The 17,703-nt window shown below is 37.3% G+C and overlaps 2 protein-coding genes across 9 annotated transcripts in view; both read left to right on the top strand.

Moving 5' to 3' along the window:
• Positions 1–17,703, top strand: part of LOC110842920 (kin of IRRE-like protein 3) — a 113,312-nt gene that overhangs the window by 59,272 nt on the left and 36,337 nt on the right. Inside the window, exon 2 of one of the 8 annotated variants that reach the window (XM_035847127.1) lies at positions 4,528–4,631. The exons of the other annotated variants lie outside the window; for them this stretch is intronic. Within the exon in view, the coding sequence (XP_035703020.1) occupies positions 4,562–4,631 (70 nt within the window). The 5' untranslated portion in view covers positions 4,528–4,561. The remainder of the gene's footprint in view (positions 1–4,527; positions 4,632–17,703) is intronic. 8 annotated transcript variants of the gene reach the window in all.
• On the top strand, positions 10,358–11,771 carry LOC118434215. The gene is made up of 3 exons (XM_035847130.1): positions 10,358–10,854; positions 10,933–11,064; positions 11,151–11,771. Exons 1-3 carry the CDS (start codon positions 10,801–10,803, stop codon positions 11,646–11,648), a joined length of 684 nt encoding a protein of 227 aa, XP_035703023.1. The 5' UTR covers positions 10,358–10,800; the 3' UTR covers positions 11,649–11,771.

Genomic DNA, 17,703 nt, shown 5'->3' with positions numbered 1-17,703 from the left:
AAAATTTGACTTCAATAATATCTACGATATTGGATAAATAATGGAATGCTTGTGCATTTTTTTTTACATTTTTTTACACATCACAAGTCCAGATCGATTTCCTTCTCACTACGCAACTCCCATCTTCTTATCATCCAGTTCAATTACCAAATGTCTCGCGTTGTAGTTGTCAATTTTTGTAATTTCCTTAAATTGACAATGTCATATGCCACGAAGGCCTTCTGATATTTATGTCCTGTCACGTTAGGAAATATTACTCTTATCTCTATACGCACTAAAATCTGTGCATGACCAGTGTCTCTACATAAATAGAAAGATTGTCCAAGAGCGAATTTCTAATAATTCAGCAATTGGTTTCAATAGCTTCTACGCCAGGTCGGCCATAACTTTTGTACTCGTCGAAGGCCGAGGCGTGAGATTTGTTGAGTTTAGCACAAGGTGTGATTTTGGACACCCTTTGCACAAAAGGAATTAGAAATCCCCCTCTCTTTCAGGCGGCTCAGATTTCTTTGCTCCAGTAAAATTAATCAATTTCACCTCCAGACGACTTGAGTACAGACTTTGTCGCTTGTTGAAGCCAATTTGCGCACTTGAGTTTGCAGTTTGCGTGCTACGAATTTTTATTCAAGTCTGCAGAGTTTTAACTTTCGAAATTGCATAGTTGCTGATATTGTTTGTGATATATTTATATACGGCTGCACATCGCCGTACTTGATGGCTTTGGATATGAGAACGCAGTGCATGCAAAACTGGAGATAGAGGAAGACGAAGAAGAACGCTAAATCCCGGAAATTAAACGTCAGTTTTCATCATCGTAGAGGTTCTCTTTGCTTCGTCCCTGTCTGGTCTCATCTTCCCCTCTTGTCCAGCGGACCTGAAAGTGAGGAATATTATGGGATACGTTACGTATATACCGCTTGGAGTATGGTTCCCTTCTCCCAAATCACTTTCACCCTGTGTCTGTGTTCTGCTTTGGAGTTCTTGTATGCACTAGGCCACGCTACATGCATGGAACTACATACGTATTTCTCTATCAGTGGAGCCTCTGCAGCTTTTTTGTACTTTCCAAGCAAGAAATAGTGTTACAATCGGTTCTAACAAGAAAGGAATTGGATGGAAGAGTACCTTTGGTTGGTAATCCGGATTCGTACTTGGATTATAGAAGGGTTAGTATTCAGAGTAAAGCTGTCTGTTTGAATAGAGTAGATGGGAAGGAGACGAGGACAGGACGAGGAAACAGAAGCAGGAGGGGTGGGTAGCGGAAGTTTTTTGTTGTTAGAAAATAGCAGCTCCGTACCAAAACTGCAGCTTCTTTCCTGATCTGTTCTTTCTCTCCTTTCTCTTCTGACTGAAATGTGTCTCCGGAATAATTACCCTTCTTGTGGATGAGCAGATCAAGTCGGATTTACGAGAGGAATCGTATATTTGTTTTCCTTTCCATAACATGACTGCTATGCCCAAAGCTGGCTGTATTTCTGGCTAGAGCGAAGTAGAAATGTTCGAAAGTCTTGTGACAAATTTCTTAGCAAAACAAGTTTCAGAAATTTTATAACGAAATAGAAAATGTTATGTTGAAATTGACTCTCTTAGTATTTTGCAGACGTGTGTATTCTAATTCCTTCCTGCTCAATTTTATTTGAAATAAAGCTGAAAAACTGCGATACACATACCTACGTATTGTGTGCATGGGCAGTGTCAATCTTATCACTATACTCACACACGTGTCACATTGTGCGGTTATCGTTTCCCAGTGGAATGAATTTTGGCGGATAGGACACGACACAATTCCATTCGTACTTTAGATATTGATCGAAGCGCACTGTTTGGTTCTCCTCGGAGGACTTTTACCGCTTTCTCAGACCAGACCAGGCCAATTGTGCCATTGTGCTACTCAAATATCGGGGAAAGTTTGGCAAGGAGTTTTCACTTGGGCAATGAAGCAAACCAATCGACAATCAACAACATTGAATACTCATCCACTACGTCCAAGATATTTCCTGAAATCATTGTGAAAGTGGATTGGTTATTTTCATCCCTGGCTCTTGGATAAGTAGAATTGAGAGCTATTTCTCCGCTTTTATTTGTGCGGGTGAAAGTGGGAGCAGCAGTAGTTTACCAATTCTGCATTCTCCTTCTTCCCGGTGAAAGTAGTCATGTGTGGTAACTGCACAACATAAATAGATTCCAAATTCTCAGATGTTGCAATGCAGCCCAACAACTTTTCCTATTCGGTTATGTATTGTGCCCTGTCGTATTGATAGTGATATTACTGCTGGATGAAAAGAATGGTCATAAAGCAGTTGATAATAGTGGCGAGTGGATGAAAAATGCGGCCTTTGAATGTTGCGCGATGCTCAAAGAAAGTACAAAAGTAATGTAAATAAATTGTGGCATTTAGTCCATCTGTCGATGTTATGCAACTTGCATCATTTGTTATAGGCTAAGGCTATCCCCCTTCTTCTCCTTGTATCGTAACCTCTGCGATTCTTTCGGCTCCTGCTGCTGAATAAAGCTGAGAGTGAGTTGTGAGCACTTCAAGTATACAACAATTTCTATTCAATTTGGTGCTTTGACTTTCACTTTTCTCAAGGCATGCTTTCCCCTCATTGTTGTTTGTGTTATATAGTACTTCATGTATTTGTTACGTAAATAAATGCTCTGAAAATGAACAATTATAAATATTTACACGCTGGATAGTCGAATTATAGATACTCAATTCAGATTGTTCTAACATGGGAATGGAATCGCTAATGTGTACATATGCAAGATTGAATTAAAGATGAAACTATGCTATAAAATCGTATTGAAGCCATTAGATATTCTGTTTTCGCCTTATTCTTCCGTGAATTTGTGTCTAAAATATGCCATTTTACATAAACCAAAGCTTTATTTTGAAAAAGTAAGAAAATTGTGGTTTGATGTATAAATTGAAATATCCATCAGATACGTACGTTCGTAGGTACATTTGTACGTAGCAGCGTGCGATGATTTCATTCTCCGAGTAGCCTGCGGTTATAGGTTGCAGGAAATGCGGGTGGAAGCGACAAATTTATCTCGTTATCGCCAGTAGTCTGGTCCAGATGGAAAGTGCAAATTTTGATACGAAATGGAATGGAATGAGATACATTTATACGCAAATCCTCCCAGGCATGAAACTGGAAATGTCTAAGTGAGTACTACTATTTTTTTGTCGTGCTCACTGCGTCACTTAAAATTGTACGCCTAAAATCTTTTATATTCGCATAATCTTGAATTTCGTGTCCCTGAAGTGCGTAGGTTTCTTTTTATTACATAAATGGCGTCATATCTATGTACAGATATTCTTCTACATTTAACAAAAACTGTCAAAAAGGATTATAGCCTTGTATCTGATGACCCAGTCTTCCTCAATGTGTGCGTGGTTGGTTAGGTAAATAAACGATTCGTATACATTATTGCAAACCAAGTCCTACATCTCTGATCGTATCGAGGAGTGAAACCCAATTATTTTGCAAGGTTTGAGTAGAATTTGAATAGATTCCGAAGCGTAGATGCCATTCAGACTGAAATACAACATTGCGAACCAATTGTTTCAATGTTCCACATTGAGGAACGAGTTATTAGGGTATGTAGCTGCGGCAGTGGTGTCTTGTCATTCCCACTCTTGAACCGTCGAATTGCGGTGAGGTTGTGATTGTTTCATTGTGTTTTAGTAGTTGAGCACTGTCCACTTGGTTTCATATTTGTCCTCGTTCATTTCCTATCCAATTCCTATCAGGATGGAAGCAGAATATCAATCAACGGTTCAAATCATCCACTTGGAAAAGAGTGGAAGGCAGGCGGACCGCAAACAACGCCATGGTTGACCGTCACAATGAATGAATTGGCGACAGACAGAGAAAAAGGACAAAGTTCTGCTTCACACACATTTCAGTCGTATAAAATGAAGGATTCTACAAACCAACCACAATCATGGGCATAGAGAGCATCAAAGGAAATTCCTTTGTGTATTTTATCGTCCCCAATGTCCATTTTGTGGTAATTTGATTGAGCACCTCCGCTTTTCTCTGCTGGCTGCGTCTCCAAGTCCAAAAGTAATTTCCATTCTACTCAGAAAACAGGGACAAATGGGGTGGCATGTATATATTCAGTCGTGGCAACCTTTTCAAAGTTTGTTCGCAATCGTCTCATTTATTTTGCTCACGAGCTCACGAGCAGTTTTATCACCTCGCCTCCTTCTCTAAAATTAGTTGCACTTCTCAAATTTTGCCCAGTTCGGCATAAAAATATTAATGCAACCCAAGTTAATTCATTTCATGTACACACATATCATATGCATGCATAAATGTTTCTCCAATCTGTCGCCGCAGTAAATAACAACAAGTAAACATTTTACATAACAATAAGGTAGCACGTACACATTAATATTGTTTCGTATACTTATTTGTATTCTGTGTATGTACGAATTCATGTGGACAGTAAAATTGAATGAAATTCATGGTTTGGTAATTTACTAAATTAAGTTTTATTGTTTTTTTTGTGTTGCAGGTAAGGAATTTGTGGTAGGATCAACTCCGCAATAATGCCGACAGGATTTACTGAAGGCTATATCCAATTACAACCAAAATACTCAATGGCAGCTCCTGGTGCTGGTGACCATCAAATTATAAACTTGCTTATACATACATACATTTATTCTTTCTGCAAAATTCGCATCAAACTTTATTCACAAAAATATCAAAATATTTTTACATATCTAACGATAAGTAGTATTTTCGCATTAAGTAACAACTCACTTGATATTTACATGTTGTAAATATAAGAAACCGGTTCCCGAAACAAAAATCATTTTCATTCATCAAAAGATTTTTAAGTAGTAATTTATAGATAGTTTTAAATTTTCCTACAATATTAAAATCAGAATTTTGGCCAGTCACGTGTACAAAACTGAATAGCTAAATTCAAGGCGACAGTTCTTGTCTTATCCTTTTTTTAATGAAGCTCGAGGATGCACTTTCAAAAAAGCTTTGACTTGTCTTTAAGCAAAATGTAGTTTGACACATACCGGTCACTACTTTAGCATAACAATAAAATGCAATGTTTTGAACAAGGGATAATAAATTTTGTCATGTTTAATGGACACGGCGTATTAAATTTCAGAATTTAAAAATTTGTCTTTCAATGCAATTAAAATCACAGTCGGATGTCACAAGAAAAAAAGTAATTATTATGCAATCAACAATACATTGATTCGTTTATATGGTTTGTTGTTAATGCATACATACAATCAAAATATTATTGTTAATAGACTTCTCTTTGGACATATGTATGTAATAGCTCGCCATTTATTTTCATTTGCCTTATGCATATATATTTCGCTGTTAAGATTGCAGGTAAAAGTCACTATGAAAGTAAAATAATCAAATTCTTGGTATTTCTTGAAGGCAGATAAGTTTAGAAACAACTGGGATGCAATAATATGCTAGATGCAGTTAAAATCTTTATCAAAATCCTATTAGGATTCTCTTCATGGGTGGCACTACTTTGTTACCATTGGGTTAATGCAAGTGAGGATGAGTCAGTTTCTTTCTTTGCTCACCATGCATATTTGCCAACCACTGCGCCAAGTTATTAAGCAACTTCATGCCTGATTACTTTCTCAGGACAAGAACACCCCCAAACAGTGATTCGTCGTGAATGCAATAAGATTATGTAGTTATCCATCCATTATTCGTATTCCAATTGCACTTTCAGCCAAAGACGACCACACTGGACCAAGGCATTTATTAAACCCACTGCGGAGAATCACGCTTTGAGTCGTGTTATTTCTCAATACAATCAGGAATAATTTAACAATTTATCAACATGTTTTTGTTAATTATTTCGTAAATGAGGGTACTGAAGTGAATTTAATGTAATCATTAGATTAGACATTTGAGCTGTTGATTAATTGGAACGGCCCGTCCCGTTTATGACTCTCGTCGTCTCTCTTCCTATCCCACGAACTTCTGTTTGTTCAAGGAATTTCTCAAAGTAGAACCGGATTTTTTTAGTAGAACCAGCTTTTTATTGATGATAAAAATTTCCACTGTGGATCTTGCTCTCTGAGCTGCGGACAGTTTCAACCAAGGCAATACAATTGCATTCGGGGTCGTAAAATCCAGATGGTATAAACCAAATCGTTTTACAACTTCATTTTCGTTTCGGCTTGGCAGTGTAGTTACTAATTGAGATGCTGGCAACATCTCCGTTAAGGATATGAAATTAATCTTGTACCAACTAAAGTATTGTTGCCAATTTATTTTGCAGGGAATGTCTTATACGTACATACATATGCGTATTTAACTTCATAGTTCTGAGTGCTTTAACTCACTACCCATTTCGTGCTATTTATTAATTGATATTGTCCATAAATCGGCAAACAAAAATGTTTTATATATTCATTAGTATTTTCCATCCTCATGATTACTCATCATGGTTTGGTGTGTTGTTTGAACGGTATCGGTGGACATTTTCAATTATTTATGAAACTGCAAACTTTCAGGTACATACAATCTGAACTTTTCATCAGACTCATTTTTTCAAAATAATCCTTTAGACGACAGCTAAGTGTTCTTAATTAAAAACTGCTGCTGTGCATAATAGCCAAAAAATCCTAAGTTAAAAAATCCAGGGGACTACGTTGTTTGTTGCATAATGACATCCCAATAGTGCCACAATTAATGGATACCTCTTCTTTGGCATGGTGCCCTATACGTAGAACGATAAAGTGTCAAGTAATATTGAAATAGTTCATACTCTTCATTACAAGCATTTGCATGTATTTTCACCAATTTGAATAATACTATGCATAATAAGATTTAAGTATGTTGTCATGTAGAAATGTTGTCCACAATTGGAAATGCATCCTACTGGTACTGATTACCTATAGATGCACCGCAAAAAATCGTTTTCGGAAGGAAGTTGGATGTGTAGGTGTCGTATTTTCTTCTTATGAAACCGCAATAAATCTTGCTCAATTCCATATCCAATTCTGCAAATGTCAATGGTGAAATAGCTTACTTCAGCATTCTTCCATCTAGTACAATAGCACCTCATTTATATGCTAATGGGATCCATTGTAACCAGGTATGTGTACCAGTAAGGATCCACGCAGTCAAGGAAGATGAACCGCACCGCACCAAGCTTAAACCCCATATTTGTCTGCTTTTATTCAAATGATTTCATTTAAATTAGAATAGCCGTCAGCCACCCGAGTGAGTCAAAGGTTTACTTTTTTACTGACCAGTTGCTTGGGCTGGGAGGACGCGTCATAATATCGCAATCAACAGTTAGAGACACAAATAATGAAATGGTCGCAACCAGTCCGCTCCGTAGTTGTCCGTCGCCATTTCTTTATAAGGTTATTGACAGCCGTTTTGGATGTCAGACGGAGTGGAGGAGCATCCTCATTGCATTTCAATGTCTCTGCATTCCAGCAACTTGTTCAACAATTTTCGATAATAAATGAATTAATTACAAACACTCGTTCCTTATCGTAAACCAGCCTTTATTGGACGAGGTTATCAAGGAATATATTTGTAAGGCCCATTCAAGGCTTCGGTTTAATGGCCACTTCCCATTTGTTGGTGGTGATAGGTATTCTTGTTTGAACAAACGTGAACTCTGCTGATTTGTATCCTAATAAAGTCCAACGAGTTTTAGCCCGTTGCGAGATGCAATGGTGAATGCGATTGTTGGTGTTTGTGAGATTTTATTCTTTTATCTTTCTTGCAGAATTTTTGGGTGTGGATGGAACAGAGGGCAATTTGACTCTGTTTAAATTACGACGACACTTTGCATGTTTCTTAAGCTGACATTTATGACTCCTGTCTACTGGTTTTTGATGTGTTTGATGACCACATTGTACAAATTTGATTCGCATGCATGGCCAAATATGGGGACATGCTCCGTGTTTATCCTAACCAATTACTCAATTTTACACATTGGACACCATCAAATTACCAAATTCTACAAAATATATGTAATTAAAGATGGTATCGCATTTATTCGTATCTTAATGTTTTTATCAGGGCGATTTGTGTTGCTGGAGGGAATTTCCAGCCACCCATTTATCACTTTTCTTTTTGTTCTATACAAAGCAGATCCATATCATGAATCCCGCAAAGGTTATGCTCGTTCACATTTCAAACTTTGTAAGTGGAGCTATCATCTCACAAAATCAGTTTGACATGATTTAGATTTGCCCATAAACGATAAAAGATACGAAAAGTGTGTGGTTCCTTAGTTTGCAAAGAAACTAATTTCATTATGATTGACGCATTTATATCCATCTGTCATTTCGCCTCTGCAACTGATATTGTCACAATTCGCGTCACAATCCTCGACGTACATATTTTTTGCATGATCCACACTACTGTTGCTACTTCCACTGGTGTTTTCATTATAAAAAACAAGAACTCTATTTGATGTATTTTATTTGCGAGGTTTATGTCATGGCTAATTTACTAAATGGCTTAATTATTGTTCCCAGAAGATTTTGTCTTTAGAATTTGTACTTGCATTGTGGTTGGGACAAACTTTTGTCGCCTGTGGAGCTGTACCAAGTCTGCCAAAGATAGAAACATGCAGCAACTTGTGTCGAGACTACTTTTACATTACCAATACAACATCGTTGTAAAGTTGCACGCTAGTTAACAAATAAATCCATCGGGAGTTAGAATTCCCCAGGAATGCATTCTTCATCCATTTTTTAAGAGAATTACGCCGAATTGTATGTGCCTACTCGTACATGCATATACGCGCATTCATGCACAATTAAGGTTCAAGTAAGGTACACGCATATTTATTACGTGAGTGGATTATTTGTTTGAATGGCTGTGGTGCAGTATTCCAGCTGCACCTAGGAAATGAAATGACTGCCTTGACACGAGTGTGAGTGGGATCGATTAAGATGTCTCGGAAAGCATGCGAGATTAATGTGTCTGTCGTAAACAAATAGGAGAACGTTCCTGTGCGTGTTGCAAGAAGGATTGCTGCTGCATCTCAGGATGAGAAGATGAACTTCACCTCGAAGCAATGCCACTCAATGTAAATGGGATCAGTGTCATGTCAATTTAAGAAATACTTATTATTTTTTCCCTATAAAGTCAGTAAAACGATATAAACAATTATGCTGGATTATTATATTATGGACATCCGTTCGTTTGTGTGAGCGAATTTAAATGGTTTAACATTTTCACCTCCAATGGTTCTTCTCTTTCTGGAGCCAAATTAACTATAAGCGGAACTGTTCACTTGAAGAGAATTCCAGCATTAGTCGCTTACTCCCATTCGCGAGGAAACTAAAGTGGAGAGAGAAAAACGAGGAAAAGTGAAACATCGAGATCATTAATCTTCATAAGGAATCGCCATGTTCCTCCAGCGAATAGCAGAAATTTTATCATAATATTTCACACACTACAACATTTCGGATCCAGTCGTCTCATGTTTTCCCACGTTGAACTCTTTCTTGCTATGGCTCACATCTCCGTAACAGCGTTTGACTAAAGCTCCAAGATAGCTAAAGCTCAAATCCAGATTTGAGGTTTGATTAGTTTATGGTGCGATCTTTTTTATTATGAACCGCATGACCTGGATATCTTAACTTTGGTCCATGCTATTCCGGGTATTGTTACTAAATATCCATCCAATTGTGGTAATAATGTCGTTTAAATTGCTAGGTCAATTGTGCGACATAATAAAGACATAATCTCATTTTGCCCACAATCACGCAGTTTTCTGTTTCGGTGATGTTCATGGAGTTTTAGTGTCCAACAAGACTGGTTGTTGTATAAGGAGTCCACACAGTGTCGGAGACTTGAGTGTTGTGTAACTGTACTTTCGCCAAGGATGAATGAACGAGCGCCGTATAACGATAAAGTACTTTACGTTGCTCGCATTCGCACAGAAGTTTTTTCATCTGCAATCTTTCCCATAATTTTTCATACTTAGTATCTGACAGGTAAAATGTGTGCGTGATATGTTCCATCCATAGTTGTGCCTACATACGTAAAAGCATAGATGACTGATAAGTCAACTGTTAGTGTAACAATTTTCTACAAGAAATCGCGGGTCATTTGCGCAGTCTGGTGGTGAAATTTAGGATATGACACGACAATCCATGATTTGAGACCAGTTGCTCACTCGGATCAAAACCAAGTCCAAATCAAGTATTTCTTTTCGGGGGTCACGAAACTTCGATAAGTTGTTACGTAAGTTGCCCGGCTGGCTGACAGTTTGCCATGCTTTGTTGAAAGCACAAGTGCATACGCCTACTCATTCCTGGCCAAGAGCTTTCACTTTCGCAGCAGAAGCAGCAATTGTTCTGGCACCTGGCACCAAACCGACAAAGTAGTATAAACAATGTGGGTCATGCATAAGAACGGCAAAAACTTTCAAACAACAGTAAACAATAATGTTCATAAATTTAGATTGCTCATTGTTCTGATTGTGTTGCTTAATTTCAACCTTGTCACCACATAAAATTTAAGTGTTTGTGAGGGAACTTTGCTCATTAGGCTTAACTCAGTGAACCAATCAGTTCACTTGCTCCACGTAATTTAGCAATATTAAGAAATCAATTCAAGGTAATTTGCCAGTTGAAGGAAGGGATATGTTTATGCGTTCTTACAAATAAGCATATTCTCTTAATCGCGCTTTCTCAAAGGCTGATTGGTTATGTTTTACGACGATCTTAGAGCAATCGTTGAAAACTTTTCGTTTCGCATTCATTCAATAACTCCATAGACCAGTCTTACCAATAAGGATTACGTTATAAGCATGAAAGGGAGGACAGTATTTCTGAGTCTGTTCTTCGTACTTTCAATTCCAAAAGTAAGTTAATAATCTCGGTTAATTATATTTATTTTCAAACTTTGTTTGACATATACAAAAGTGGGGTTAATATCGTAGGACATAGGAGCAGATTCCTACTCTGAATTTCTTGGTAGACTTGGACTGTCTCAAGAAGAGGAAAATTTGCCAGAAGGACTTCTCGACACCGTTAAACTCGTGGCGTCCTATTTCGATAAAGGACGACGAGAAGTACTTTAATTTATTTTTGAAAATATATTTCTCACAATTTTTTAAAAACTTTGCGGTAATTCCAATATTTAATTCTGCCGAAAAAGGCGAATGAAGGCGACTGGAAAGACGAACAACAAAAGTGGTTGCAACGAGGGGAAGATATTAAATCATACACGAAGGATACATTGACAGCATTTTTTGAGAAAGTAGGCAAGGACCCAATCGAATATATTAGTGTTTTGCTGGACGTCCCCATTAATATTGTGTCCAGCCTGATTGAAAAGGCCCCTTGGTCAGACTGGAAGAAACTTTTTGAAATTTACTCAAAAAACCCAGCTTTGCTTCGAAGAGTTGCTCGAGTCAACAAGGAAAGGATATTTTTCTTCTATTCCATCGTCGGTGACACAAACGAGCTCAAGACCAATATTAAGAATTTCTTAGAGTATGCGACTATATTCGACAGCATTCGCGAATTCTTGAGTGTTTTAATACAAGACGACGTGGTTGATTCGACCGCACCTGATCCTCCTGCTCACCTCAAGAATGTGAAAGCTGGAAAGTCGGCTGCAAAATCCAATGATAAAAATAAAGTCGAGCTGTAAAGCACATAAATCCACCTCCGTATTAGTTATTGAAGTCTATAATTTCATCAGAAAATTATGTCATTATTTTTTGTCCAAAGTCAAATGTATAAAAGTTCGAATTTTTATTTAAACTACAAAGAACTCAACATGGTATTGCAAAAATATCTGTCTTATTGATATAATCCTGGCTGTTGCATATTATGATTTTAGGAGGGAGTCAATCAGAGTAAAATATGGCAATATGCAACTTACGGAATTACGGAATAATTTGCTCCGTGGGTGCATAAATAAATTTGTTCTCTTGCCACCATCATCTAAACTGTTTCTACATACACAGTAATCTCCTTCACGCTCAGATGTGGACATGTCGTGTCACCGTTCTCGCCGTAACATCTCTGCTTTTTTCTTTGTCATCCTTCTTGTATTTTGGCCCAAAAATTCGAGTTATTTTTCACTCCTTGTCTTGTTTCAATTGCCGAACTTGAACTCAATTGAGATGCTCACTTTGAAATTTTCATGTGTAAATCAGAAATAATAGGATCCAGTTCAAAGCGTGCAAAACAATGTCTCTGTCATAATCTTCGATGCTCACGACAACACTTTCATGTTCGTCCTGAGCGAGGAAGACGCCTTATAAATAAATTCATGATCCCAGTTTAACTGGCCATTTCTTCGTGGAAATTTAGGCGAATAACTGACTTGGCAAAATTCGGTGATGCTATTGCTTAAATTAGGAATTAACGACATCACGACATTTTGCTATGCTTGAGGAATCAAAACGATATTTATTTCCTCTGTGTAAGGGCATAATCATGATCACGTCATTTCGTACGATGCATACATATTTCAGGAACTTACTAACGGATGTGTCACGCATAGTTTTCGTAGAGGGATTTCTAATGTGCATGCAGTTTCGTTCTGTCTGTATCGAAAGTCCAGTTATTTTATATTAATGTTAATATGTGCTCAAATTCAGATTGGGCAGCTACAGTTGGAACGTTCAGACTTGATGATGGTGATAAATGTTTAATTCTAAACGGAAATTGCTTATTTCTCGTGTATTCCATATTCAGACGACTAACGATTATTGAGCTAGATTTACATACACATTGTCAAATATGGCACAAGAGCCCGTTACTATCAGTTTTTTAGGGAGTTATAAATCCCATCGTATAAGATCTGTACAGATTACTGGCTCTGTATACATACAAATGCACACATAAACATGTATATATGTCAGAGATTGGGCATAATTTTGAAAAGTGACAATTTATTGTAACAATAAGATACCTTTGTCTTACTGATCCCGTGTGATTAGAGAGCAGATAAAGTTTCATGTTTCAGCTAAATTTTGGGCCGTACTTGACGAATTCAAATATTCGATTACGTTTCCTCTACATGATAAATAAATTCAATTTGATCGTCCAACTCTCATGTGTCAAGGAGGTGGGCATTATTTCCTCGTAGAGCGTGAATGCATATGCTGACTTGACAAGACAAGGTATGAGAATCTAATATTCTCGTGATGGCAAGCGAATCAGATTTCATCAGAAATTAATTATGGTAATTCACAAATTCTACAAGAAACAGCGACACGAGCATGAGCCACCTTTGCGGGTTTATTTTATTATGACAATTCGATATGACAATTCCCCCAGGACTTCACAGCTTGGCACAAACAATTTGCAACTTTGGTGCCGTGCTGTGAGCCTCTTGTTCCTGTAAACCTGTTGTGTTCTGCTTTCCCAAGTAATCTAACACCTTCTCATACACCTACATCCGCACAAAAGAGCGCTTTTTGTACGCTTCCATAAAATGAACAAACTTTGTGCCGACGCGACTTTTGGGTTTTTAAAAAAGTGTGAAAGGCACACAGTCCGTATTGTGCCATAGACTGCATATACAACAGGGTCTGAATTTGAATTCAATGCTGTTAACCATAAAGACTGCACTTTATGCAATAATGGAAAATCAAGATTGGAACTGTACTTTTGTAAATTAGATCTTAAATACACATTCCATTTTGATATTTTTTAAGGTTTGGACGATATATGTACAATACATGTGCGATTTGCAAAGTATGAGAAAGGCTAAAAATGAGAATCGCAAAGAGAGCTTCGATATGCATCGTAAGAAGTGCAGGCATATACATCCATAAGAATGCGTGATGGTGGTGGTCGTGACCCGAAATGCATAACTTCGGTGCCTTCGTACCTCATTAGCTTTTCTTAAATTCTTGCACACTTCTGAACACATAGTTGTCTTGCTTGTTTATAAATTGTCACCCTGTCTGCGAAGGAGATGGTGTGTGAGCGAATGTCGAGTGGAAGGTTCATGTGGAAGATGTCCATGGAAGATTAGCCCTCTTCTCTCATGGCATAGTTGGTTTCATTGCTCTTGACGTGAGTCCTCGTTCTCCTCTTATTTTAGACCAAATTTGAATGTCGAATTGTAGGCAGGAATGTATGGGAGCAGGGATTGAAGAAATAGGGTTCTTCTCACACAGCTACACATTACTACGCCTTGTTACTTAAGTAATATTTATCGTGGTGGAGTCCCTTATGTGCATGGGGAAGGTTGTCTCCCTTTAAAAAATTCTCTTAAAATGCACATCTGAGAATCCTCGAGTGTTTTGTTCCGCTCGATAACCCTTTTGAAGAGGATGGGAAGGAGCGTCACATGAAATGAGGGTTTATTGCTATTCAGAGATCTCCAATTGCAACATTTTCCATAATTGCTCCGTAAAGTCTTCATTCTTCCTTGTTACACCCGAGAGATTCTTTATATTTCAAATTTTATAGCCCTGTATAATCAATCCCTACGCCGTTCTAAACAAGGGAAAGTGTATCTTGGGCCATTGAGAATTTCGAAGGTACGATAGAGTCCACGGTGGTGTTTGATGGTGTCTTTGATGAGATCCTTGCAGATAACTGTGGTAGGTAAAGTGACAAACCCCATTTAATAGTAAATGACAGAAGCCTGTATACACTGCAAGAAAACAGGAAAGCACATCCGTTCAAACTATTCAATCTTTTAAATCTGGAGAAGTAGTTTGACTGTTTATCAGTGTCGTATTAATGTAAAACTTGTACGCATTTTGCTACATGGTTTTTGTCAAGTCCGTGTCGTTGGTTAGTTTCATCTAAATTGTCAACAAATATGTAAGTCGTGAACGCCAGACGATGTATGCTTGTTCATATTGCGATCAAATAACAACCCTCGGTGATATTATAACGTAGTAAATCACGTCCAAGGTATCGCAGAGAAAAAGTAAAGTTCTACGTGTTCCCCTTCTCGTAAGTAATTCGTGGGGTGGCCAATAGCACAATTCGGTCGGTCTCTTCTTCTTCTGCTCCCAAAGTGTTGGTTGGCTGCATGGTTTCTTTGATTTATTACATTTTCCCCCAAAAGTTGACATCGAAGTGTTACAACGAGTACATGTTCACTTTTGCTCTGCTAAATATAATACAATTTTACAAAAAAATATCTATTCTGTTTTCTACAAAAATTCAGTATTATCGCTACTGTAAAGTATTAGTTTCTGGCTGTAGACATTTTTATCCTGTAGCAAATAGATGAGATGACCCGAGGTCCGGTCATTGTCGTTTCATCTCTATGAACTGCTGGAGTCTGCATATGTCGCGATGTGAATTTGGGGTTTCAGTTGATTTTATTTAACAAAAAGTGTCGAATTTTGTTGTCACTCCTCACATATTTGTAAACTCGCTTTGTTGTCGATGCGATACGGGTATCACTGCATTGCACGGAATTACCTTTCGAAGGGGTAGTTTACAAATCCATTATCAATAATCATCTTCAGCGTGGAGGTTGAACGTATTGATATATTTCATGTTTTATGATATGTTTGATCAACCGCTTCAGCAGCACAAACAGCTCTACTTGAAAAAATGAATGTCTTCATTTTACTCAAACTGCTCCTGTCTGAGTGTACTACACAAACGACACAAAAATAACATAATGGCGTCACATCACGTCAATTCAGTTCAGTCAAGGGTAATTTAATCCAATTTAATGTGTAGGAACCAGTGAAACGGGAAAGGTCAGATTCGATTTGGAGTAACAACTCCCTTCTGATACAATCAGGATATGACAGATTTTATGAAACCTATTTTCCTTCTTGACATTACTCGATCACTAAAATGTGGAAACATTTGAAAAAACACTTATTTGTTGAAATTGATTTTCTGGGTTCAAGTTTGTAATAAAAGTACTTGACCGAAAATCGTAGGTCAGTATATATGACATTGCACTTCTGGTTAAATCCGTAATGATGAGGCTAAATTTTGTCAGTGTTGGGACAAGTCTCTCATAAAAATCATATAAATTCAGAATAAAGGGAAAGACGTATTAGGGGTTAGTATTAAGATTAATCTCGGTATATGCAGTTCCTCTCAAATTATCCAATTGCTGAGCCCCCAAACCCAAAATCTTGTTGGATTTGAAATGGGAACAATTTATCTTGTTATGAATCATTTCCTAACTTATCGGAACTTTAATCTTCATGGCAGTAGCAGAATGCTTGGTTTTGGACTATAACATTTAAACCAGAGTTTTTGTTCGTCCTGGTATTTAGATTATGATCCGTTTCGCACCCTCCATTAAACTGTAAGATACAAAATACCCTTCAAACTGATTTTTTAAATTCAAAGACGATCAAATACATTTTCTATCTATACATAGCTTTATTCTGTTAAAATGTCAATTTTCATCTTGAGCACGTCCCACTTTACGCAAGTACATCTTTATTTCGTGTTACTGAACAATGATTGACTACGTATGCACTATGTACTAATCGTAAGGGTACATGTTTAATATTATCATCGAGGTACACACTGAAGAGGAAAATCGCATAATCGCATGTAAATGCAAAATATCTAGTAATGTAAGTAGTTTTAAGTTATTTCATAGCCGAGCTTGTTTGTATTTATTAGTTTTCACCGCATTTGTAAAAAAATAGTACTTGAAAAAGTTAAATGACTGATTTGAAATTGAAATTTATACACTAATGACTAGTGTCACGTACAGCTAAGCAGAAAAGTGGTTTGAACACGTTCGAGCTATAATGCTGCATAAACAAGATGTCGAGAATGGAGAATTTCCTCACTTTTAAACGAATGAGTCAAGGCGACGAAGGATTTACTCTGGTTTCCATATTATAAGCTCCGTCTTAACGGCTTAATGTATTGGTTTGGTAGACATCCTCACAGTTCTGGAGACTTCACTTGGTGCTGCATATGACCAACAACAAATTTTCTTCGGGTAATAGAAAGTGTCAAATTAGTTATGCAGTTAAAACTATGAGCTCTTCGGCAACACCAAGTGAAAAACTGGACAAAAAACGGGGTTGTTTCAATCATTTTTTGAAGAGTCAGTATGTATACGATTTGAGTTTGTTAGTTATATACTCATTCTGTGGATTGGCTAAGTTTTGAGATTAACTAGATTATTGAGACATATTTACGGACCAATTTATTTACGAGGGCTTTGTGAGTTCAAATATGGAAAACACATGGTCTCATAAATAGCACTTTGGATGCTAATGTCTTTTCAACTATGTTGAGACTTTAATGGGAGTCTGAGAAAGCTTGTGGAATTTTGTTGAAAATACCACTTTATAATTTCCACTTTGACTACACAGTATACGACAGAACATGAATCCATAAGTTGCAGTTTGTGCAGCAACGTCGGAAATAACTTGTCATGAAGATTTTTAACCTGGTGACATGGTTTTTCAAGTGTTTGACCAATGAGTTGGAAAATTGTTGCACAAATTGCTATAAGACCTCATTAAATCTTGCTTTACCTACTTTTCACCTGCTTCAATCGCCCCAGAACAATTATTTCCTCCTTCTCGCACAGTCACGTTACAGCAAGATGAAGATTTATCAGACCAGAGTCTGATAAATGAGTCGACGAATATGGAGTCAAAGTGTGATTTGAGTATTACGGAAAGCTTTTGATGAAGATTATGCATACATTCGAATGAAGCAGTAATAAATTAAATTATGTTACATGTGATGCGATTCATCCATCTTTATTTCCACTGTGAACT

This window comes from Folsomia candida, unplaced genomic scaffold (assembly GCF_002217175.1).
Source record: "Folsomia candida strain VU population unplaced genomic scaffold, ASM221717v1 Fcan01_Sc002, whole genome shotgun sequence".
Classification (NCBI taxonomy): Eukaryota; Metazoa; Arthropoda; class Collembola; order Entomobryomorpha; family Isotomidae; genus Folsomia; species Folsomia candida.
This window is presented reverse-complemented; position numbering and strand designations above follow the sequence as displayed.

Coding starts and splice junctions, on each gene's coding strand:
- LOC118434215 (XM_035847130.1), top strand. CDS start 10,801: ATGAAAGGGAGGACAGTATTTCTGAGTCTGTTCTTCGTACTTTCAATT. Junction 10,855..10,932: donor TCGTACTTTCAATTCCAAAA/GTAAGTTAATAA, acceptor TTAATATCGTAG/GACATAGGAGCAGATTCCTA. Junction 11,065..11,150: donor TCGATAAAGGACGACGAGAA/GTACTTTAATTT, acceptor CTGCCGAAAAAG/GCGAATGAAGGCGACTGGAA.